Below are 24,319 nucleotides of genomic sequence, written 5' to 3' on the forward strand. Positions count from 1 at the left end.
CTATTACCATGTACCTTTTATCCTTAGAACACAAAGTTATATAACACAAAAACTACTCATACAAATTTTGGGTCTGATAAGTCAAAATGTCCAGAAAAATTGTTCACTGAAAAATTTTGAGTTGAAAAGTGGGGTTTTCATTTGAAAACAGAAGTTTTTATCTTCACAGGGCACTCCTTATATATTACAAAAAATATCCAGAGTTTAAATTATGGCATTTTTAAAAATTCTAAAAATTGAACTTAGTAACCGCATTATTAAAGAAAAAAAAAGGTGATCATGCTTCGTGAATGACCCTGATATCACAATAATAATGAAAGTAAATGCCTAATAGTAATCAAAACTGACTGTATTTCTGTTTGTTTCAATTATTATAATCTAGGGACTACGAGGTGATCCTGGCGATGGAGGTGCAAATAGTAAAGGCCTGAAGGGTGAAAGAGGTGAATCAAGTTATCCAGGAGAAAAAGTAAGTTGATAAAAAATTATTGTATTCTGGAATACCTAAATAATTAATTTTTTAATCGTGCATATGTAAAAATTATTCTTAGTAAAGTCAACGATATTAATGTAAGTATAGTTATGGATTTATAAGAAATAATTGAATAGGTATTAGTGAACAATATATATGCAATCCATACTATGGTGGCAAGGCCAAGAATTTTTGGGACTAGTGATGAAAAATTTGGTGGGTGGGTGATTAGAGGATACTGCCTTACGAGGCAGTGGGCAGTTGCCAGTTGTTACTTAATATCTCTTGGGTAATTAAATTTCAGTATCAGTATTTCAGGGTTATATTGGTTATAAAATGTTACTGCCTCGTGAATAAAAATTATATACGTATGACACTACTGAATCCATAATATATGGTGTAACAGGAAAACTTTATAAATGAAATAACTATGGTTCTAATCAATATTTAAAACATTTTTATTTTTATTTTGTATTTTTGAAAATTTAAAATGGTCAATTTTTGAATTTGATTTTTAGAATAACTTTTACGGTGGAGTTTCAGTATAAAAAAACAAAATAAAAAACATTGACTTGAACTAAAGTTATCATGTCAGGTCTTCCTGTTACACCCTAAATAATGTAATATTGATAAACTTTATAAATTATGAACATTATATAAACTTCTTTATCTGAGTATTAGTTTTTAATTTTGAATAAAAATTAAATAAAATTGTTGTTTATTATTTTAAACCTGTAGGTAAACATTTGATCCAATTTAAATTTTGATGCATTTCTCTATTTGTAGGGCCAACCAGGATATCCTGGAATTGAAGGTGTCCAAGGTGATTTTGGTGCGCCTGGAGTACAAGTTAGTAAAATTGACATATTACATTAAGATTTTCTATTAGACGTCTATTTCAGTTTTTAATTTTATATAGATCATATTATATTATGCTTGCTATTTACCATTAATGAGTTAATTAGAAAACTAAGGTTTAATTATTTTGGTACATCCATATTACTTTTAATCTAAGTAAATATAAGATATAGGAATCATTTTTAAAATGTATTATAGTTAAAGGTTTTGAACATATTTTTAAAATTTCTTTTATAATTAAAAATATAAAACCTAAATGACCTGATTGCCAATTACAATTTATTTAATTATTATGATATAAATGCTTGAATTATAAAGTACTTGGAATGGAGTAGGTTTTAAAGTAGTGTTTTAATTTTTTTATTTGGCTATATTGTTCTCGTTGTTACCATTTTATTTTATTTTAACTGAAAACCGACTACCAAATTATATTTTAAACTAAATATATTATAGCTAATGTTTTAATTAGGTTTAAAATGAATCTACTCACATTGTTACAGGGACCTCCTGGTGATCCTGGATATAATGGATTGAAAGGTGATGATGGTGATTCCCAACCAGGGCTTAAAGGTGAGCTGATATTAAATATTTAATTTATACAACATACTTATTATAAAAAAAACATCCCTAATATGTTATAATATTATTATAAGTTGAATATTATGTACATTATACTTATATAATAGATAATAATTATAGTACTTAATACGGTTACCTTTTGTTTGAAGTATATTGGTACACTAGATGATGGTTGTATCATTAAACATTCATTATTTCAAAAAGTTCTTAAAATGTTTTAGAAAAATAATACTGACATAGTTTCTAGCTGTTAAAAATTTTTTTTTTTAAATTAACGGTTTTTAAGTTTTTTACTTTTTTGAATGACAACTTACAGTTTAATTTTATATTCCAAAATTGAAAATTTTCTAATTGTTTTTATACGTAAAAATTGAATCTAGAACGAGTAGTTTATGACGGAGTTATAAATATTTTATTATTTTAAAGTTTAGACGAACGAGTGGAGTGGTAAATGGTTACCTCTCAAAATGTTGGTCCACTACTTCACTCGTCTATACTTAAAATATTTGTAACTCATAAATTACTCATCCTAAATTCAATTTTGATGTATCGAAATACTCAAAATAATATTCTGCTTTCGAGGATGAAATTAAAACTATATATTGTAACTCAAAAAAGTAAATAGCTTAAAACATTTTAAGGATGAAAAATATTATTTTTATTAGATAACAAGTGTCTTATGTGTTACATTAAATGAATCACCCCTTATAGGAATTATCATTATATTCATCCACCTTTATTGGTATACCAATAGTGTTGTGGCAAAAGATTTCTATAACAAAATGTTCTCTTTAGGAATTGGATACAAATGCATATCTTAAATTTAATGGAAATGGTATTTTTTAGTTATTGACAGGTGTGCTAAGTAAAAATATCATAAATTATATTTTTGTTGAAGAAGAACCAACATCAATATCAAATTTTGACGTCAATGAAATTTCTCACAAATGAGTAAATTGCATACACTGGCAAATATTGAATTTCAATAGTTTTAAAATAGCGTTTAATCAATGATAAAAAAGTATTTTGAAATCAGGGATAACATTTAATTTGTCATATATTTAAATATTGAGAATAAAAATTGTTTCCAATATAGTAAATACTCACTAATCCATTATTTTTTATTATTTTGAAATTTATAATAGTACCTATGTTTTCAATTTAATTATTAGCTTATAAATACTACAAATATTGAAAATAAAATATATCGCAAATGCAATATGTCATGTAAATAAATAATATTGTAGCATTACTACGTTTTCATAAATAAATATAAATATATTTTTTTTTTTAGTAAATATAGAAGTTATTAGAAAATTAAATGAATTTGATTAATTAAGCACAATATAATTGGGAAAATAGCAAACATCAATATTTTCACTGTATTGAAAAAATGTATAGGTAGTAAGTATCTAAATGATGCTTATGTTATCATCAATATGTCTAGTGGTTATTGGCAATTGTTAAATTTATACATACCTATCATTGGTTCATTTTTAATATTATCCTCAAAGGTTATTGCTTTCTATAAATTAATTTGGTAAACTTTCTTTACTTGTTTGTTGTTGATATTAATTTTTTATAAAAATGAAAATGCACATAGGGCACTTAGAAAAGTGTACAATTTATTTCAACATTATTTGATCTCATAAACCATATGTATATTTTTGCTTTATAGGCAATATTGGAGAAGATGGAGATCGGGGAGAACCAGGACTTCCAAGCACAATATTATCTGATTCTGAAAAAAATTTTGATCCCCCTCCAGATTCTATGGTACGCAAAGGTTATCCAGGAGATCGTGGTCCTAGAGGAGATAATGGAACACCTGGGTTTAAAGGTGAAATTGGCACTAAAGGTCTTATGGTAAGTAAACCACTCTAATAAGTTTTATTTATAACATCACGGATATAGAATTAAAAATATAATTTTTTATTTTACTTAAGAACATGGTTTAAAAGTTAAAACTACATAATGTTAAGTAATAATTTATAAATGAATAACTTTACACATAGTACATTAGTGTCCAATGTTAATATTAAGTGTAACATATGTCGAAAAAATGTATTTAATGCTCAATCACAAAGTTCAATTGGGGAGAGTGGAAGAGTGGAACAAGTATGAATTTACTTGAGAAAATAAAATATATTATACTGGTCTCTAAGTCATCTAAGAATTTTTTATTTAGTTAAATTGGGTATGAATAAAACAATAAGTCCATAAGCTATTGGAATTCGTTTAGACCTTCCCTTAGTACTAAGCCAAGCAACAATCTAACACATTATTATTTTTAATTTAAGGGACGTCCTGGATATGATGGATTCAAAGGAGTAAAAGGTAATTTGTGTAATATTTATAACATTTAGAATATAAGCATATTATATATACAACCAATATTTCATTATTGTAATATTATGAATTATGATATTAATTATTTAATCATAATATTTTTAATATATTAAAAAGTGTTGGATGAAATATATGTTTATGTGTTACAATGGGAAACATAATATAATATGAGGTATTTATGTAAAGTATGCGGTAGGTGGTGACAACAGGTAGATGGCACTATAATTGGGAAATGTTCAACAAGAAGGCAATCTTCAGCCAACTAACTTAATACTACATTTCAGTTTAGGTAGTAGATACATCAGAGTACAAAAAATATCTAAAAAAATTATAAATACTTACCTAACACTCAAAAACAGTTTCCATTTTAAGGTGGACTTAAAAGAAATTATAAGTTATGGAGTGTTAATTTTTTTTTAAATTTATCCGAAATACAATTAAAGGACACATAGATTTACAAATATTTTAAATTATAATACCGAATAAATAATTTATATTAATTAAAATTTAATGTGTATATATTTGTTTGTTGCTCTGTGATTATTGTGATTGTTAAGACAATGACTAATAATTTGTTGATATAACAATATTTTTTCACACAATATTGTATTATGATATCAGGCGTTAAAAAAATAATGTTAGAAAACCTTTCAATTAATATAAGACACATTGAATAGAAGCTAGAGTTATGATTAAACTAAATCAATAAGTACAGTAAAAACAACTGTTCTCTACAATATTAAAATTGTTCGTATATTTTAGGTGCACAAGGTAATGTTGGTCAAAGAGGAAAGGATGGAAATGTTGGTCAATTTGGTCCAAGTGGCATCAAAGGTAATATTAAAAAAATAAAAGCCAATCTATTTTTATTAGTTAACAAAAATAAATTGAGGAAATCATTTGCAGGGGATAAAGGAGCTCCGGGATACTCAGGATTAGCAGGTGAAGATGGAAATAAAGTAAGTGAAAATTCAATATTTTAGGAGATAACATATTCATCACATTTTTGATTATACTACCAAAATACCCCCTCATTTATCATTAAATTCTCTCACTTATTTGTAATAAAGGGTGAAATTGGGGAACCTGGACGTGTAGGAATTCCAGGTGTACAAGGTAGTGAAGGAGAACCAGGCATATATGATCCAAATTTGGATGAAATTCGGAATGGTTCTGAAGGACCTCAAGGGCCTATAGGTAAGTTGTACTATTAATATTACACTCTTATAATAATATGTACAGTGTACACAGTAAAATATAATCAATGATTGAAAAATTACTTTAAAAAGGGATTAGTTCATATGTTCATCTTGTTGAAAAGGAATTAAATTGTTTTTTTATTTTTGTCTTAAAGAAAGAGACTAGTTCCTATCCTTGTTTCTAAATAAGGAACATTTTTTGTTCCTCAATAATTTTAAAATTGTTCTAACATACATAATTTGTAGTTATAAATTGTTCAGCTATGTACCTTATGATTTTATTTTTAAAATATTTAATTAGATTATTTCAAACTAGTGAAGACCGATAAGATCACCGTGACTGACTTGACATTTTGTTAACATTGTCAATATTATTGTATATAAATTAGCTTCATTATATAGACTCAGTTTCTAAAAAAAAATTGTAAAAACTTGCTTTAAACATTATTTTAATTCTATATATTTAAGAATAAATGAGCAAATAAAATTGTTTCCTTAAAAAATGAACAAAATTCTAATAGATTCCTTTACACAAAAAAGGAACTACAATCCTGTTGAGTTCCTGAAAATTATTGGAAGAAGTTCCTTCTAAGCACTGAATATAATATTATTCATGTTTGTTGTTCTACTTTTATATAATTTATAATTTAAACTTCTGGTTTCTGAATACAATATGTGAGCTAAATAGGTAGGTACACAATGAATAAATATAATGCAATGTAAGTCAGTAAATAATTATTAATTTAAGATTATAATTTATAACTATATAACAACTTGTTTGTTATTTTATGAGACATATAAATATTATGTAATATTATTATACATAGTATATGATGAATGATAATGTTACCTAATAAAATCCTTCCTTAAATTAATTATGTAACTATAATTTGGTATGATTATATTATATTTATTTTAAAGTTTTAATAAAATTAACAAACCAACTATTTAGGTCCTGAGGGTCCCAGAGGAGAAGATGGATTACCAGGAAGGGTTAGTTTTAATCTTAAAAACTTAAAATATTTGTCATCATTTATAATTTATTATATTATGTCATTTCAGATTGGTCAACAAGGAATTTTAGGACCACCTGGTGAACCAGGACCCCCAGGTAATTATTTTGAAAATAATTAATAATATTAAATATACTGACAAGATAGTAATGAATTGTATTATAATTTATAGGTATTCCTGGATCAAGAGGTCCAAAAGGATTATCTGTGAAAGGAGAACAAGGAGTTGAAGGTAAGTTATGCTTTCACATTCTTTAAAATATATATTTGTTGACTGCCTTAGACTTATGAAATCCATCATAGGCTTAAATAGGGCGGGGCTTGGGGAAGCCAAGTCCCCCCCCATGGGAATTTTAAGCCCCCAAATTTATTTTCATATCAATGTAAATGTTGTAAAGAAAAATCTGAAGGTACCCCCCTTGAAATTCCCCATTTGCGCCTATTGAAATCTAATTAAATCTACTGAAAATATAAATGAAACATTAAAAGCAAAATAAAAAGTCAAAGTATGTATGGAAAAATGTTAAGTAGGTATGTACTCAATAAAAATTATTTTTTGATCGTAACATCACATTAGCGATTAAAAATAATATTATATTTTATTCATACTTATACATTAACTAGTAAATAATTGTAGAACAAAATAAAAGAAGATTTATGAAAATAACATATTTTCAATCAGAAAAGTAACTAGGTGCATTAACTTCCATAAAATACCGTTCACCTTTATTTCTCTAATTTATTTAAACAGTCTTCAGTTGTTATTTGACAAGCAACACAAGTAAAAATGATTCATGGGTGTAGTTTAAAAACATGTCCAAAAAAATAAAAAAAATAATAAACAGTGACTGAACAAAATTTTTTATTCATTTATATGTGTTTATATTTGTGTTGATATAAATTTAATTTGTTAATAAAGGGTTGGCTGGACCACGAGGAGAACAAGGACCTCTAGGAGTTCTAGGACCTATTGGCCCTATTGGAGAAAAAGGACTTCATGGCGTAACAGTGTTTGGACCCCCTGGTGAAGATGGTCGTTTGGGTGAATATTATAGTTTTATTATTAGTACATACAAAAATATTGTTAATTTATTGAAATACCAGTAGTTTTAATGAAGAATGACTTACATCAATAACAAATTGTTCCTAATTTTTTGTATGATACTTATAAATATACTACACTTTTTTAGGCCGTGATGGTTCTCAAGGGTCTAAAGGAGATCAGGGTGATCAAGGATTTAAAGGTTTGAAAAATGTTGTTTATTTAATATAAACTTAAAATTCAATAGTATAGATCATAATTAATTTAAAGAATACATTTATTAAACATTATTCTCGACTAATAATAATAATAATTCAACATTTTGTAAGATATATCTAATACAGTTAACTATTATTTTGTCTAAAGTTATTTTAAAATTATTCATAAAATAAATATTAGGCTAGTATTATTTGAGTCGAGTACTTTAATTTTAGTTAGTAGAGAGAGAGGGAGAGAGAGAGTATTAAAAATATTATTATGTTTTAAGATTATATATTCTATTTTTAGGACCAAAAGGTTTCCCTGCAACTCGACCAGGAGAACGAATTGTTGGTCCACGTGGAGCTCCAGGGATACCAGGACTTTCTGGTATACCTGGAATGCCCGGTTTTCCCGGTAAGAATTTATTAAAACATACTAAATTATGTTAGTCTTACTATTTTCTTATTATATTATAGTTATTAATATAAAAATACATACTGAGACATATTTGTTTACAGGACTTCCTGGTAGAGATGGATCAAAAGGACTTCGAGGAGATGATTGTGGCTACTGCAATCCAGGTTAAATAATACTATTATCTGTTAAATTATTTCTAAACATCTGGTGTAATATAATTTAAATTTCTTGATTTTTAAATTGTTTACTCAAGTCTTTAATTATTGTAATTATTAATACATATAGTTTTTACTTTGAGCAAATATTTCAAATTTCAATTAAATAAATATAATAATAGGTGTATAACATATTACCTGTCAAAACATTTTTGTGTTTCGATTATTATAGCTCATTAATATTTTTTATTTCGATAGGCATTGATGGACCAAAAGGTGATTTTGGAGTTGATGGACAAAATGGTGCACCGGGAGCTCCTGGTAAAAATTTTTATGAATATATTTTGATATATCACTTTGCAAAAAACACAAATTATAAGAAATATAAATTACCTACATTATTTAACAATAACTCAGCTCTGTATGTGTAGTGAATTAGGTTGAGATCAAACTGTTGATAATTTTTACATTTTTACATTTATTTAGTTACAAAACTGATTAGTAATGTTTGATTCGTACAAAATTAATTTTCTAGGACTTGCTGGTTTAAATGGATTACGAGGAACTAAAGGAAAGATGGGTGCACCTGGATTACCAGGTAAAATGGATTTAGACTTTATCTAGTTCTAAATAATTTGTGTCTAATACTTTGTTATTATAATTTGTATATTTGTAAGTCAGGATGATAATATAATACATCTATTTAATTTTGGATTATTTATATTTATAGGTTATAAAGGATCTTCTGGAAGACCTGGGTCAACAGGTTTGTAGTATATCATAGATCATATTCAATAAGCAAAATATGTTTCAGAGAATTTGATTGGACTGAAGTTTTTTGTTAGGACTGGCTGGATTCCCTGGAATGCAAGGAGAGAGAGGAACACTTATTTACGAAGATTCTACTTCCTTATTAATACCGGGTGAAAAGGGTCCAAAAGGATTCCCAGGCAGAGAAGGCGATATGGGTTCATTAGGGTATTTACATGTATTTTTATTCAATTATTTAATTAAATCAACAATATCATATAATAATATGAAATGTATATTGATGCAGTTATGAATCAGGTTTTTTTATAATGTCGTACTTTTTTAATATTATTTAATTGTAATTTTTATATTTTATAGCTTGCCTGGACTGCCTGGATTACCTGGCCGTATGGGTAGAAAAGGAATGAAAGTAAGTCAACATTCTATGCATACTTTATAAGCTGAAAAAAAATTTTTAAAAATTATAATTTTGTGAAAAATATTCATATACTTATATCAATTTTAACACGCATAAATAGGGACAGTATGGAGATACAGGATTACCAGGTACTGATGGCCGTCCTGGAGAACATGGTAGGATTGGAGTAAAAGGGGATCCTGCTGATAATTTAAATCCTGAATACTTAAAAGGAAACGAAGGGTATGTTAAGGAAAAATATATCAAATATTAAGTATTATGATATCTTCAATTTTTAATTTGACATATAAATCTACAATGTTAAACATGTTATAGGTATTATGGTATTTCTGGAACTAAAGGTGAACAAGGTAATACTGGTGCTGTTGGTGAACCTGGTGATGATAGTCAATATACTGCTTCTAATGTAGGAGAAAGAGGCATTAAAGGCGTACCTGGTGAAAAAGGTGTGATGTATAATATGTAATATGATGTAACATTTTTATAACTACAAATTTCTACTTTAAGGTCTACCTGGATTTAAAGGACAGAAGGGAGTAGAAGGAGACCAAGGTATTAAAATCAAAATTAATCACAACACTATTAAAATAAATTATATCACTCTAATGTTTTTATTTTTAAAGGTTTTGTTGGATTTCCTGGTGCGGCTGGTCCTCCTGGTATAGTTACAGAAGGTCCTCCAGGGTTAAAAGGTATTTAAATGAATATTAAACAGTTGTATCCATGTTACTCCAACCTAGCTGTTTTCTATTTGTATATTTATTGCTTTATTTAATTGACAAGTACTCTAACTACTTACAACTTACGATGAAATTACTTGTATTTTTTTACATACGTCATTATATTATATAAGTACTTAAATGACTCAATAAAAAGCAATAGCCCAGTAAAGACTACACCACGTCCACTGGGCATTGCCGCATTGGTAACAATGTAAAATAGAAGAAGACTATCATCTTATTAAGAATACAAAATAAATATGTTCAACATAAGTCATTAACTCTTTACAGTTATAGATATAATAATATATTTAAGTCAAATAAATAGGTATGAAATAGGTATGTTTCGTTATTGTTTCAAACCTGGTTATCCTCTAAAATACCATGTTCTCAGCATGCACGATGACATGTAAAAAACCTATGAACTGTTCATAAAGATTCGATATTTTATCTAAAAACTATAAAATGTATAGGTTATCCTGGTGCTATGGGCGATCAAGGATTAAAAGGAGAAGAAGGACCTCCAGGAAGACCAGGTCCTGTTGGATTACCGGTATGATTAATATACATATTTATATTACTTTTAATATTCAGTTGCATAAGTATAATCAATCAGCTAGAATGAAAAAAAAAATCATAAAAATAGTTGTTATTAATTAACTTATAGGGTCCACCTACTCAAAAAGGAGATCGCGGAGAGCCAGGCCAGAGCATATTAGTTGGAGAAATTGGTGATCGTGGTTTGAAAGGAGAAAAAGGTGAACCTGGAGAAGAAGGGTATGAAATAAAAATAGTGAAAATATATAAATATTAGAAAAATTTTAAAACTCAGTAAATATCTCTTGATACCCCCTCAAAATATGTTCTCGGTGTACAATTTAATCAAAATATTAATATTACGTTAAAGGGTATTGATGAAATTGCATTGAATGAGTATTACATTCTAAATCATAATTTAAAAAATTCAATATCATAATCCATCTACTTCTATTTTATTTCATTAAAAGAAATTTATACAACACTTTAAAAACATTACAAAAGTCCAAATATGACATTATGAATTGAGAAATTGTTTGTCTTATTATTTTTTATATAATTAATGACTTAAACACATTAAATACTTATATTTTTTAAATTATTTACAGAATTGATGGAAGTAGAGGTTATCCGGGTTTGGATGCAGAAGTTGGTCCAAAGGGTCAAAAAGGCAGTCCTGGTATTATAGGCTTAGCTGGAAGACCGGTAATCTAGTTGTTAATAATTAAATGATTCAAAATAAAAGTTCAATACATTTGAAAACCAATTATTCAGTTAAATATGAATTTTATAGTCTTAAACATTACATTTCTAATGTAAATTGAAACTACACATTTCTTTAAGTTTTCATATTTTGTACATATTTTAAAGTGATTAGTTTTCTTAATGAATCTTATAATAATGTACCATATCAATTAATTAGTTCTGATACAAATCTAGGGTACAAAAGGCGAACGAGGAATATCAATAAGAGGACCTCCTGGATTACCCGGAGCACCAGGATTAGCTGGATTATCAATTGGTTTTGGCCAAGTAGGCCCTAAAGGTATACAAATTTAGTTTCAATTCTTGAATAACAATATAAGTTGATTTTTGTTAAGGAATTGACGGTGAACCTGGTTTCAATGGAACTAAAGGCTTGAAAGGAGAGTGGGGATTAGTTGGTAAGTAAACAATGAACATATTTCAATATTTTTAACATTTTAATTCAATATTGTTTTATAAAAAACATATTAGATAAGTATTCATTGATAAACTGAGATTAATTTGTAGTAGCGATACATAAGGAATTTATTATAGTTAGTACAAAACAAATGTTATGTATATAATTCATAATAGTTTAAACATTATAACATCAATGACGAACTTCATCAAAACTTGTTAAATTATTGGCAATAATTGTAACATATAACACTCACTTATTTTAATTATGTTTATTAAAATTGACATATAATTAAATATAACTCAATTGAGTAACATAAAAATATAATTTAATAAATAAAAGAACATTTATCTGATTTATAAAATAAATTAAAAGTATTTTATACTAAACATATTATTTTGAACTATTTACTTTTATGCATTTACAGGACTCAGAGGAATTGATGGTGACCGGGGTCCGGAAGGTAAACAAGGAAGAAATGGCCAAATGGGAAAACTAGGTACTTAATATGCTTAATTAATAAAAAAACAAGTTTTACCTTTAACTTTATAAAATAATCAATCATTTTTATGAATCAAGAACATAATTATTATGAAAAATGTATTGTATATTACGAGTACATTTAAAATTATAAGTGATATAATGATCCTGTTTTAAACAAGGACTTTAATGTTTAAAAAATTAATCGGCTATTATTTGAATCCCAAGACGTTGAAGAACCATGCACTTGTAAAATTTGAAAATAATATATCTCAATATACTATAATGGAAGTTCCAAATAAATAATCAATTTAAATTTAACGTTAGCCATACGTTAAGCGTTTGACCTACCTGGAAACATGATGCAGTCCGTTTCAATCAAATCCTCCAAAATACAGAGTGACAGACAAACACCTAAAAAAATAATTTGAATGTACAAGTATATAATATTAAACAAAAAATATATATATATATTTATTATTTAATTATAAATTAATTTATATATTTTCTAAAAAAAATATGATCAAATTATCGGGATTTTTTATTGAGCCGTTAGTTTTTAATTTTTTTTGAGTGATACCAATATTCAGCTTAATGATATGGTAAAGATTTTCATTAGTTGAGTGCATTTTTAAGATCTTGAATTTTTTTTAAATATACCACAAGTCCTTAAATATTAATTGTTAGTGTATTGTCCCCATTTACAGAATTAACAAGGTGTTCTGAATGATTGGCAGTTAAATTAATAAAACCTGATTATGCCATAGTTTCCGTTCATCAGATACTGTAATAGTAGTAGGTTTGTAGTCTCTGGCAAAACTTCTCTTTGAATAGTTGGAATTTTATATTATATTATAAATATTTTTATTCTCACATTATTTTTTTAAAATTATATTAGAATACAGCAGTCCCAGTAGGTTACACGCCAAACAAATACCCAATATTATTCTTAGTGGTAAAAGATTCAATAATAATAACAAGTATACAAGTCTACACGATAGATTTGTTATTTAAACGATTTTGCAATTTACTGTGTACACTTGAGAAGGTATTTAAGTTATTTTAAACAGATTTTTAAATTCATAACTAGATTATAATGCGTACCTACCTACTTATTATATACATTTATACCATTGAAAATTCCAAGTGCTATAAAGTATTACAATATTTCACAATTTCCATAATATTAATAACACAAAAACAATAACATGTATCAAAACCATTGTTCTATTATACTACAGAAATGATAAATGAAAATTATCTACTAGTGTGCTATATATAAATTATAATAATAAAAATAGTAACGTCAGCATACTAAGATGTAAGAACGGAGAGCACAAAAAAATACATACAATACTAAAAAGTTAATTTTAACTGTTTTTAGGTGATACCGGTCCGACTGGTGATACTGGCGAAAATGGAGTTCCAGGTACATAATAAATATAATATATAATTAAATATACTAAAATTTGTATCTGATAGTTTTTAAGCCATTTAAAACAATTTAATATTTTTATTTAAATATCAAATTTTATTTATATTTTATTTTAGTTCAAAGCAAACACATTAAATTGTTTATTTTTAAATTGTAGGACTTAAAGGTTATGATGGAAGACCGGGTATTTTTGGTCAAATCGGTGAAAAAGGAAGTATGTTTAAATTCACATTTGGAAAATAAGCACATTAAACAAACATTTTGATATTAAAAATACTTAAATCTTATGATGTGATCTAAAATATTTTTAGGCCGTGGAGATTTCGGTATGGAAGGCGCACCTGGGTTAAGAGGACAACTAGGTGAAAAGGTATTGTTACTGTTTAAATTATAACACCAAATTAGTAATCCTAAATTTTCTAATAATTTTAAAGTTAAATTAGATATACAGTCTTAGAAATTTAGAACAATGGGATAACTCAAATCCTTTACAAAAACTATACTTAAGTAATAGCTGATAAAATATAGGTAATTAATGAATACTTACTAGAAACAAAATATTTAATCTTCATATTTAAAGTAAAACTGTTTACACGTCAAATGTTATTGTACTAAAAACAGTTTTTCGGTTTAAAACTAAATATTTGTTACATTAACAATTTATTTTATTGTGCCTGTTGCACATCAAAAATTAGAATTCTTATGTTTGAAAGTATCAGTTAAAAAATGTAGTTGTTAATGTAGGGAAACATCATAAAGTACCCCGTGTATATTATTATTAATAGGTATTCCAATGTTAAAATTATTACATACCTACCCAATACAATGTTGCTCTTGGTGTAATCTAAATAGCCTACAAATGAACTAACTATGTAATAACTTTTGTTCTTATTAATATTACAATTATTTAATTTATAATCAATAATAATCTGAACTTAGTTTTAAAAAAATGATTAGAAATTAGAATATAAAATATTAGGTAGGCACCTATTACATGTCCCATTTCTGTTACACTCTGTACAATATATTATATTATTTTATAATGATAAAAAAAATAATTTTGATAGGTTTTTAGGTAATAAGATAATACATTTTATGTAATATTTTCATCTTAATAAAAGATTGTTTTATGTGTTTAATAGGGACTCACAGGAATCCAAGGACTTCCTGGACTTCCTGGTATAAGGGGAGATTATTCGTTTAGTGGCCCACAAGGAGAAACTGGTGCCACAGGTAAAGATAAATGTTGATTTAATAAATTTTATAGTTATACTCTTGTATCTATTACATTTTTTTATGACTTGTAGGAAGAGTTGGTGACATTGGTCCTACCGGTTATCGTGGGTTGGATGGCCAAAAGGGTATGCGAGGTGACAACGGAACAACAGAAATTGGATTGCCCGGTGAAAAAGGTACATTAATAATAAAACTTTTTTTATAGCAAGGAAATATACTACAAATTACTATTACAGTAATAAATGTGTTTATATATTTATAATTAAATTGCTCATGCTTGTAGGTTCTAAAGGAGAACCTGGAATCGATGGCAAACCTGGACAACCAGGACGAAAGGTATTGTAAATAATTAACTGCCTAAACAAACTGTTTTAGTCTTATTGAATAGTGAAATAGTGTTTCTATTTAATTTGGTGAACAATTTTATAATTTAGTAAAATATCACATTATATGACTATTTGTTTTGTAGCTTTCTATTTTGCAAGTATTAATTTTTATGTCTAGTTTGGTGGCACAAATGAGCTGTACCTCAAAAATTTTACAGACTTAAATTATATATTTTTCATATTGTATAAGTTAATAAAAGTATACTACATTTAAGTAACTTCCATGGTAGTACACTAACAATATTGATACTACCTAAAACCTAGTCAATAATCATTAAGGTACTTATTAAAATAAAAAGTTACGTATATTTAATACAAATGTTTTAATGTGTTATATGATCTTAACAAAATAATAATTGTGTGTTGTTTTTTTAGGGTTTAATGGGAGATCTAGGCATGGTGGGAGATAAAGGTAAGATTTGTTTTAATAATATATTGTGCATCATTGAACAAATCAATATGATTTGTATTTATTTTAATTAAATACAATTTAACTTTTCATAAGTAAAGTAAATTATGAATTTATTATTTTATTTAAGAAAATGTAACACATGCGCTGTCTGTATTTTACAAACACTTAACATTCCACATTTTGTGCTAAGCCGGTCATTTTTAGCTCTGTTAACTTGAAAATTAGAGTGAATTGACATCATATACAATTTAAAGGTAACAATTTTATCTAGTGAGCCTCAAAGGTTTTTTTATACTTAAATTTTAAAGCAAGTTTTTATTATTTTAAAATTGAAAATTGTTTTATAATTAAAATTAAAAAAAAACAAATACCTGTGAGATTTTCTAGATAATATTAAAATTTTATAAGAGGTCAATTCACTCTCATTTTTAAACCAACTTAGTTAAACTTGATCTGCTGAGAGTAAAATTTGCTATGCGTTTGTAAAATGGAGACAGCTCATAAGGTCTTAAGCTTAGTCAAATTGAGTCAGATAGGATTAAACTAAATATGTGTAAGTATTTAAATATTTTTAAAAAAATATTGTCCGATTGGTGATTAAACAAGTCAGTTGAAATCATTATTTTCAAATGTGGTGCCTAGTGTTAAGACACAGATTATAATTCTAAGTATACAAACATTATTCATACTAAAAAAGTTAAAATAATTAATTAAAATGTTTAGGTATTATTGGAGATGAAGGTCCAAAAGGTTACCCAGGATTAAAAGGACGATCTGCCATCTCAGGTAAAGTCAAATGAAATAGATATAAATAAAATAATTTTAAATGCCTTTAATAAATACAAGTTAATTTATAATTTAATGTAAAAAAATTCTTTAAAAAAAATGATCTAATATATTTTTTAATTGTTTTTTGTATTATTTTCAAACTGCATTATGAATATTCATTTTATGTGACTTACTATTATAATTTTATTGTTGATCTTGACTGTTTTCAATAATTTATTTAGTAAATAAATAACATTTATATAATTTCAATAGATATCAAAAATAACAATAGGCTAAGGCTGATAAATGCAAATCTTTTTGCAGGTTGGAAATCTGATAATTTTAAGTAAGTTGGTGTAATTTTGTCGGACTTCAATTCTAAATCATTAATGAGCTTACTTCAAACCACCTTAATCATAAAAACGAAACAGTAGATCTTACTCATTCTTGAATATATACTTACCTAAGCAATATTTAGTAAAATATTATCGAGTTATAATTACCTATGTAACATTGGGTCTGATTTTTAGTTACATTCATTTTTCTATTCCTTAATCATAGTATTACTATGATATGCATTATTTCACTTGATGAAATATTACTTATTTATTTATTTTGTAATTATTTAGGATTAAAGGGACCTCCCGGATCTCCTGGTATGCCTGGTATACCAGGTAATAAAGGTCAACGTGGATTAGATGGCATACCTGGTGAAATCGCAAAGCCAGGTACTATTATGTTGAAAATCATTGTGATGTTTAATAGAACTATAAAATATATCATAATATTATATCATTATAATAAATGTCAATAATTTCTAAAATACTAAAATTTGTTGAAATAGGATTACCTGGGGACCCAGGATACAGAGGCCCAATTGGTTTTGAGGGTTCAAAAGGATTCAAAGGTAATATTTTTTAAAATTAATTTGTACAATTATAGGTATTTTGAAAATTATAGTTGTATTTAAAATCTGAACACCTTAACTATTGATTATCTATTCAACCATAAAATATATAATATTTTGTGTATATAGGTATTTCATACAATTTTGATAAATTACCTACCTATCAGTACTTAAATTTAAACTTAAAACTTGATTAATTAATTTTTGGTGATTATCATTTTTATTATTCCGTCAGTATATGCACATAACTTTAAATATAATTCATTTCTGTTATGTAACCACATTGTGTATAAAATATATATTTTTTTGACATTTGAAACTTGACATATATATTATAATAATTCTTTACGCTTTACATTTTATAGGACCTCCTGGAGATCCAGGTTATGAAGGATTTATTATTGGAACAAAAGGAGAATCTGGAGAAAGAGGTAGTATACTTGATATTAATAATCTATTTCAACATTATATACCACATGCACTCTATGTTTATGTATTTCTTTAGGTCATGTGCATTTAAGAGGTTCTACAGGTCCTCCAGGTTTACCAGGATTACAAGGAATTAAAGGAATTAAAGTATGAGTATAATAATTCAAATTATAAGTATTAACTATTAGAGGGTGACTAATTACTATAAAAATAGGAGATCATTAACTGTTGATTCTAACTAACTCATAAACAACTATTTATAGATGTATTTTATGTATGTAGTTTCTTAACTCTAAAAAAAAATGACCTTAGAGATATTAAAGTTTTACTGAATATTTTTTACTGAACGTTTTCTATACCCCATAAAATTTTCAAAATACTTTGACTCATGGTTAAACTATTTATAGGCATATAAAATTTTCGATTATTATTTGAAGGTACAAATATTTATGTGTTACAATACTATTCAATACTTATTATTTTGGTTTCAAGATAGTCAATAGTATTGTTATGTTATTTTTGGTTAGATTAAATTACTTAGTGAAATCGCAGTCAGTGGGAAAAGGGTTTTGGAATCAGGAAAGGATCAAACTAACGGGTATTTGAGAAGCAGTTGATTCTCAATTTTTATAAATGGGGTGGTTGCTTAATATAAAAGTTAAAAACAATTACTAATTGATTATTATTGTACTCAAATACTAATAGTTAAGATAATAGTACTTGTGTTCATTATAAATTGTTGGTTGATAGATTAATTTTAGGTTTCTTATGGGTTATTTTAGATTTGTTTCGCCACTGATCACAGTTAATCATATAATCATTTTTATAGTATCATAAACTTGTAACTTATAACTTAGGTATGTATTTTTATATTTCTAAGGTTCATAATCTAATTCTAATAAACTTGTTTAGGGTGTAATTGGTGATGACGGAGTAATTGGACTCATAGGATTTACAGGAATATATGGATTTAAAGGAGAAGAAGGTGATACTGGTTCTGAAGGTCTACCAGGTATGTGAAGTATAAAATATCATCAAATTAGACTACAAAATTGTCATGAACAATAAAAAATATAATATAGGTAAACTGCAAACATCCATATTTTATAGAGCATACCTAATTATTTTTAACTGTTTCAAACATAGATTATTATTTTGTATTTTGTTGTAATTCAAAAGAGGCTTGGCATTTTTCCCAAATATTTATACTATTATTATCGATTTAAAATTTATTTAGACTACTTCAAAGCTATTTGTACATCAAATGTACTCTCACCACTCTATGGTACTGACTTATAATGTGTTGTATCCTATGTGTTTGGCTAATATTAGTATTTAGCTTAACCAACAGAGTTAAGAAAATATTAATAATAATATAAATTTTTACTTATGTAATATTGTAACAACATAAGCTAGTCCAAAAAACTAATCCACTCTTGTTCTTCTTTGAGAATCATTTTATTTTTTACAATGATTTATCATTGAATTATTATTTAAAACGTTTATGTGACATACAAAAGTTGACAATTTTATTGGAATAATAGAATTATTATTGCTAACAATCTGTTAATGACAGATAATAGCACAATAATATTATTTATAAATTATTACTAACTTTATAATTTACATTAGAAATATAACCAGGTAAAAAAAAAATTTTAAGTAATAGAAGTTAAATATTTTATTTATACATAGGTATCCCTGGCTCCTACCCAGAACATGGTGAAAAAGGAAGAAGTGGCATAGACGGAGTTTCTGGAAGGCAAGTTACTTAAATTACTACACAATTGAAATTATTGTGAAATTTAATCTAATATATATTTTATTTTAGCCCTGGAATCGATGGACAAAAAGGAGCACCTGGAGAATATGGAAATGACGGGGTTTGTTTAGATCATAATTATGAGAAAAAATATTTTTATTGTGAATATCTATCTAAAAACTATAGATATTAATAGTCGTAATCATATAGTATTATTTTTTTATTTTTGAATAATGAAATTTTCTAGAAAGGAATATAATTTTTTTCTCAACTGAAATAACGTAAGAATTTAATTAGATACAAGTTCAATTTTAAACGAAAATCTTTGGCTTTTTTATTTATAAGAATATTATGTTCATTTAAGATTAATTTTTTAATTACTTTACTACATCATGGTTTGTGCTTTTACGTTGTTTTTTTTTTTAATCAGATTTCAGGATATGCTGGACCACGTGGAATAAGTCCAAAAGGAGAAAAGGGAAAATCTGGTCCTAGAGGTTTGAATATGTCTAAAATTAATATAGTAATATTGTGTACAATAATACATAATACTTTTATTATTGTCTGTTTTTAATTTGTTATAATTTTTAAACAAAATTCTATGTTTGTTTTGACTATAAATATTATAGCATGAAACAATAATATAATGTACCATGATTTTGTTTTAATGTCATTTATATCTATGAATGGAATACCTTTTCAATACAAGTAAAAAATGCATATCTCTTACACAGGTGAATCTGTCCAAGGTGAACCTGGAGCTGACGGTCTTCCTGGAAAGAACGGAGAACCCGGCAGACAGGGGTTAAAAGGTCTGAAAGGTGAACCCGGTATTGCAAAATATAGGTAGGTACCTACCTATAATTAATAAGGTAATATTATTTTGAGAGAACATAATATTTATCTACCTATACAGCCAAAAGGGAGAACGGGGCGAGTCTGGATCAGCTGGATTATATGGATTACAAGGCGAAAAAGGTGAAATTGGAGAAGCTGGGTTTGAAGGGATGCCAGGTATTTATTATTAATGTTTTATTAGTTATGTAAGTTTATTTATAGCTATATTATTAGACTTATTGGTTATTAAACATTTTGCTATTTATGATTTCTTTAATTGTCTTTTCTTACACCGTGTACATTAATTTTTACTTACCTTAATCAAAAATGATTAAATTTAAACTGTCATTGTAAAGATGATGAATGATTTGGTGCATTGCTAGAGCACAATTACGGTTATTGTGTCCAATATTGTGATTTTATAAAATGTTTAGGTATCAATTAAAAATAGTCACTATTAATTAGGTACTGATATTTATTGGTTTGGTCAAAAATTTGGTTTAAATTAAAATAAAAAAAGTTTAAAGGAAATAAGTTATCTCATGTATATAATAATATATTTAATATATTTTTGTAAGTTTTTAACTCGTACAAAATGTACATTGAAGTATGGCACTCCAAAATAATAACAATGAGTCCATAGTATTCTATAATTCTAAATATATAATCAAACTATACAAAATATTGCTAACATTTTTAAATTAAAATATATTAATGTATTTTAGGTGTTTCTGGTTTAAAAGGAATACAAGGTTTACCAGGACAACCTGGAAATTCAGGATTTATGGGAATTCCCGGTATTAAAGTAAGTGTGTCCGTATAAGAGTATAAATTAGTAGGTACCTAAAATGTATGGTCATTTGCAACATTATTTTAACTTAAATGATAATACAGCTGATATTGCAACTATTTCAAAATATAAAATATGTACAAAATACACATGTATCTACATAATATTTTGTCTAAACATTGTTTCACCTTATCTAAAGGGCAAAAAAGGAGATATCGGAGAATCTCTGTTTTATAATGAGACTCAGCTGAGAGGAATGCCTGGTGATGATGGATATCCAGGATTAACAGGCAAGTTCAAATTAATAATATCACTAATCTTAGAAATTTCAAAGCATAACACTTAATAATTTATAAATGTATATTTTATATATTCAAAAACTTTATATTATAATATACCTACCGAGGCATTTAAATCAAATATTTATGAAATAGGGGTGCGTGGACAACCCGGTGATCCCGGATACGATGGACGTAATGGCCTACAAGGAGAAAATGGCGATGATGGTTTCCCTGGCTTACCTGGAAAAAAAGGTATAGTATTTTCATCGTAATGGTATTAAAATCTACATATACCTTAAATAAAATTATCAATCAAATATTAATGGACGCATGTATACCCATTAACTGTTATACATTATTATAATTTTCATATGAATTGGTCATTGCAGGTCTAAAAGGCTTCAAAGGCCAAATGGGCAGACAAGGAAACCAGGGGAAATATGGTCCAAGAGGATTTTCAGGTAACTCATGCAATCAATTAATAATATTTTATTCATTATTTTAATATAAGTTATTATTCTTACAGCAAAACAATATTATACCTATATTTATATATAAGTTAGTTAGATATGTTATATAATTTTATTTAGTTTATCACTCGTTGCTAATTCAATAGGTATGATTTTTGTAACATTTAGGTCGACCTGGATTGCCTGGTAGTGATGCTCTGCCAACAAAACCACCGCCACACCAAGGTAATTTCTTCACATATCATTCCCAAACCGATATTATTCCAGCGTGTCCAAAGAACACTGTTCAACTTTGGTCTGGTTATTCGCTTTTACATTTTATGGGAAATGCTAAAGCACATGGACAAGATTTAGGTAAGCGAAAAAGCTTCAAGTTTTAAATGATTTTGTTTGATTTCATTTCATTCTCATAATTTTTTTATGTATGTATATTACTTTCTTAGGTGCACCGGGTAGTTGTTTGAGAAAATTCAATACTATGCCATTCTTATTCTGTGATGTAAACGAAGTATGTAATTATGGGAGTAGAAACGATTACAGTTATTGGCTAAGTACTCCGGAGCCGATGCCTTTAATGATGACACCAATTCTAGGTTCAGATATTTCAAAATTCATATCAAGGTCAGTGTAAAACATTTAAAAATATTTTTATTTTAATTATTTTTCTACATGTTATTAAATATACATTTTAAAAATAAATGTTTTTTTATAATTAAAGGTGTTCAGTGTGTGAAGCTCCAACAAAAGTAATTGCAGTGCACAGTCAATCAATGGCCATACCCGAATGTCCAAATGGTTGGAGTGAATTGTGGATTGGATACAGTTTTATCATGGTTAGTAACACAAAAATATTACATTTTCTTCATCAATAAATTATATAGTAAAATTTGAAAAAACATTGAAATAGTTATTTTTGTTTGAATGTTCATAGTGAAAATTATTAAATAGATTACTCAAATTATCTGTAAGTAGCGTGCCCATGAGACTCTCAAAAGAGTTTCTCGTAGAAAAATTTGAGATTATGAGGATATGATTGTAGTTAATATATATAAATATATATGGTTCTTATAAATGTAATATGTGTAATACATATATTAAATATGTTCTATACCATATAGCTAGAACCACGGTTTATTTCAAAGGTGGGCGTTAAGTTGTAAAAAAGATAACTTTTTAAACATTTTACCTTAATCAATTAATTATTTTTGTTTTTAATTTAATAACTTATTCAGTTAAAATTATATTGTTGTAACTACATTTTTAATAGTTCATAATCATTATTGTTTGTTGAGTTAATTTTTTTTTTGTATCATGAGAAACCAACCAACAATACTAATTATTGATGAGTTGACTCTTTTTCGATTTTGGTCATTTATTTTCTAATAATATATCATAACAATCTGATGTTACCACAGTGTCAAATGTCTTGTTAAATGTTTGTGTAAATCAAAATACTATGGCACTTTATGACATAAAAATATTGTAGCTCGAAAAAATATTTTAAGTTAAAAACAGTTTAATTTTCTATTTTAATTTTAAAGTTAAAGATTTAAATATTTTGTTTGATAACTTTTAGCTTTTAACTAAAGACGATTTAATTGAATTAACTTAATTTATCACAGTTAATTATTTTCATTAACTTGCCCAACCTTGGTTTATTATATGCCTTATATTTCATCTATGTTATACAACTTAAATGGCCAACCATTTAAAAATTACCACCGACATTTCAACATGACATTATTTTACATGCAAAATAAATATGCAAATAAAAACTAACTATTCATTTTTGGTTTTTAGCATACCGATTCCGGTGCTGATGGTGGCGGCCAGTCGTTGGTCAGCCCTGGTTCGTGCTTGGAAGAGTTTAGACCAAGACCTTTTATTGAGTGCCACGGAATAGGACGCTGTAACTTCTACACCACCGCTTATTCGTATTGGTTGTCTACAATCGAAGACCGAGATATGTTCAGGAAGCCCCGGCCCCAGACACTCAAACAAAATACATTGCAAACACGTATCAGCAGGTGCTCGGTGTGTTTGAGAAACCGATACTGAGCTATCAATTAATTTTTAAAAATCAATCTTTTTTTCATTATTAATATTTCTTTACATAAATATTCTAATACCTATATTATATTAAACATAAAATTGATGTGTTCTGTTAGGCGACAAGTCATTAGTATTTTTATTTATTGAAGTATACCAATAATATAATATATTATTTATTAATA

At 26.7% G+C, this 24,319-nt stretch overlaps 1 protein-coding gene across 1 annotated transcript in view; it reads left to right on the forward strand.

The window, feature by feature from the left end:
* Positions 1-24,319, forward strand: part of LOC111035783 (collagen alpha-5(IV) chain-like) — a 45,379-nt gene extending 21,060 nt beyond the window's left edge. Inside the window, exons 6-61 of the mRNA XM_022317557.1 lie at positions 383-469; positions 1,259-1,321; positions 1,831-1,900; positions 3,588-3,775; positions 4,210-4,246; positions 5,021-5,092; positions 5,165-5,217; positions 5,329-5,455; positions 6,410-6,450; positions 6,520-6,568; positions 6,643-6,702; positions 7,390-7,512; positions 7,661-7,714; positions 8,020-8,127; positions 8,232-8,294; positions 8,544-8,606; positions 8,821-8,883; positions 9,016-9,051; positions 9,131-9,263; positions 9,414-9,465; positions 9,575-9,696; positions 9,790-9,920; positions 9,982-10,026; positions 10,098-10,166; positions 10,667-10,746; positions 10,861-10,970; positions 11,339-11,435; positions 11,670-11,775; positions 11,831-11,893; positions 12,320-12,391; positions 13,757-13,801; positions 13,965-14,021; positions 14,119-14,177; positions 14,950-15,040; positions 15,115-15,219; positions 15,327-15,379; positions 15,805-15,841; positions 16,565-16,627; positions 17,239-17,337; positions 17,454-17,516; positions 17,882-17,947; positions 18,022-18,092; positions 18,858-18,957; positions 19,641-19,707; positions 19,777-19,828; positions 20,138-20,204; positions 20,442-20,553; positions 20,624-20,721; positions 21,270-21,349; positions 21,534-21,624; positions 21,769-21,867; positions 22,005-22,076; positions 22,254-22,439; positions 22,529-22,706; positions 22,804-22,918; positions 23,886-24,319. Coding sequence (XP_022173249.1) covers positions 383-469; positions 1,259-1,321; positions 1,831-1,900; positions 3,588-3,775; positions 4,210-4,246; positions 5,021-5,092; positions 5,165-5,217; positions 5,329-5,455; positions 6,410-6,450; positions 6,520-6,568; positions 6,643-6,702; positions 7,390-7,512; positions 7,661-7,714; positions 8,020-8,127; positions 8,232-8,294; positions 8,544-8,606; positions 8,821-8,883; positions 9,016-9,051; positions 9,131-9,263; positions 9,414-9,465; positions 9,575-9,696; positions 9,790-9,920; positions 9,982-10,026; positions 10,098-10,166; positions 10,667-10,746; positions 10,861-10,970; positions 11,339-11,435; positions 11,670-11,775; positions 11,831-11,893; positions 12,320-12,391; positions 13,757-13,801; positions 13,965-14,021; positions 14,119-14,177; positions 14,950-15,040; positions 15,115-15,219; positions 15,327-15,379; positions 15,805-15,841; positions 16,565-16,627; positions 17,239-17,337; positions 17,454-17,516; positions 17,882-17,947; positions 18,022-18,092; positions 18,858-18,957; positions 19,641-19,707; positions 19,777-19,828; positions 20,138-20,204; positions 20,442-20,553; positions 20,624-20,721; positions 21,270-21,349; positions 21,534-21,624; positions 21,769-21,867; positions 22,005-22,076; positions 22,254-22,439; positions 22,529-22,706; positions 22,804-22,918; positions 23,886-24,143 — 4,821 coding nt within the window. The 3' untranslated portion in view covers positions 24,144-24,319. The remainder of the gene's footprint in view (positions 1-382; positions 470-1,258; positions 1,322-1,830; positions 1,901-3,587; positions 3,776-4,209; positions 4,247-5,020; positions 5,093-5,164; positions 5,218-5,328; positions 5,456-6,409; positions 6,451-6,519; positions 6,569-6,642; positions 6,703-7,389; positions 7,513-7,660; positions 7,715-8,019; positions 8,128-8,231; positions 8,295-8,543; positions 8,607-8,820; positions 8,884-9,015; positions 9,052-9,130; positions 9,264-9,413; positions 9,466-9,574; positions 9,697-9,789; positions 9,921-9,981; positions 10,027-10,097; positions 10,167-10,666; positions 10,747-10,860; positions 10,971-11,338; positions 11,436-11,669; positions 11,776-11,830; positions 11,894-12,319; positions 12,392-13,756; positions 13,802-13,964; positions 14,022-14,118; positions 14,178-14,949; positions 15,041-15,114; positions 15,220-15,326; positions 15,380-15,804; positions 15,842-16,564; positions 16,628-17,238; positions 17,338-17,453; positions 17,517-17,881; positions 17,948-18,021; positions 18,093-18,857; positions 18,958-19,640; positions 19,708-19,776; positions 19,829-20,137; positions 20,205-20,441; positions 20,554-20,623; positions 20,722-21,269; positions 21,350-21,533; positions 21,625-21,768; positions 21,868-22,004; positions 22,077-22,253; positions 22,440-22,528; positions 22,707-22,803; positions 22,919-23,885) is intronic.

Source organism: Myzus persicae, unplaced genomic scaffold (assembly GCF_001856785.1).
Source record: "Myzus persicae strain clone G006 unplaced genomic scaffold, MPER_G0061.0, whole genome shotgun sequence".
Taxonomy (NCBI): Eukaryota; Metazoa; Arthropoda; class Insecta; order Hemiptera; family Aphididae; genus Myzus; species Myzus persicae.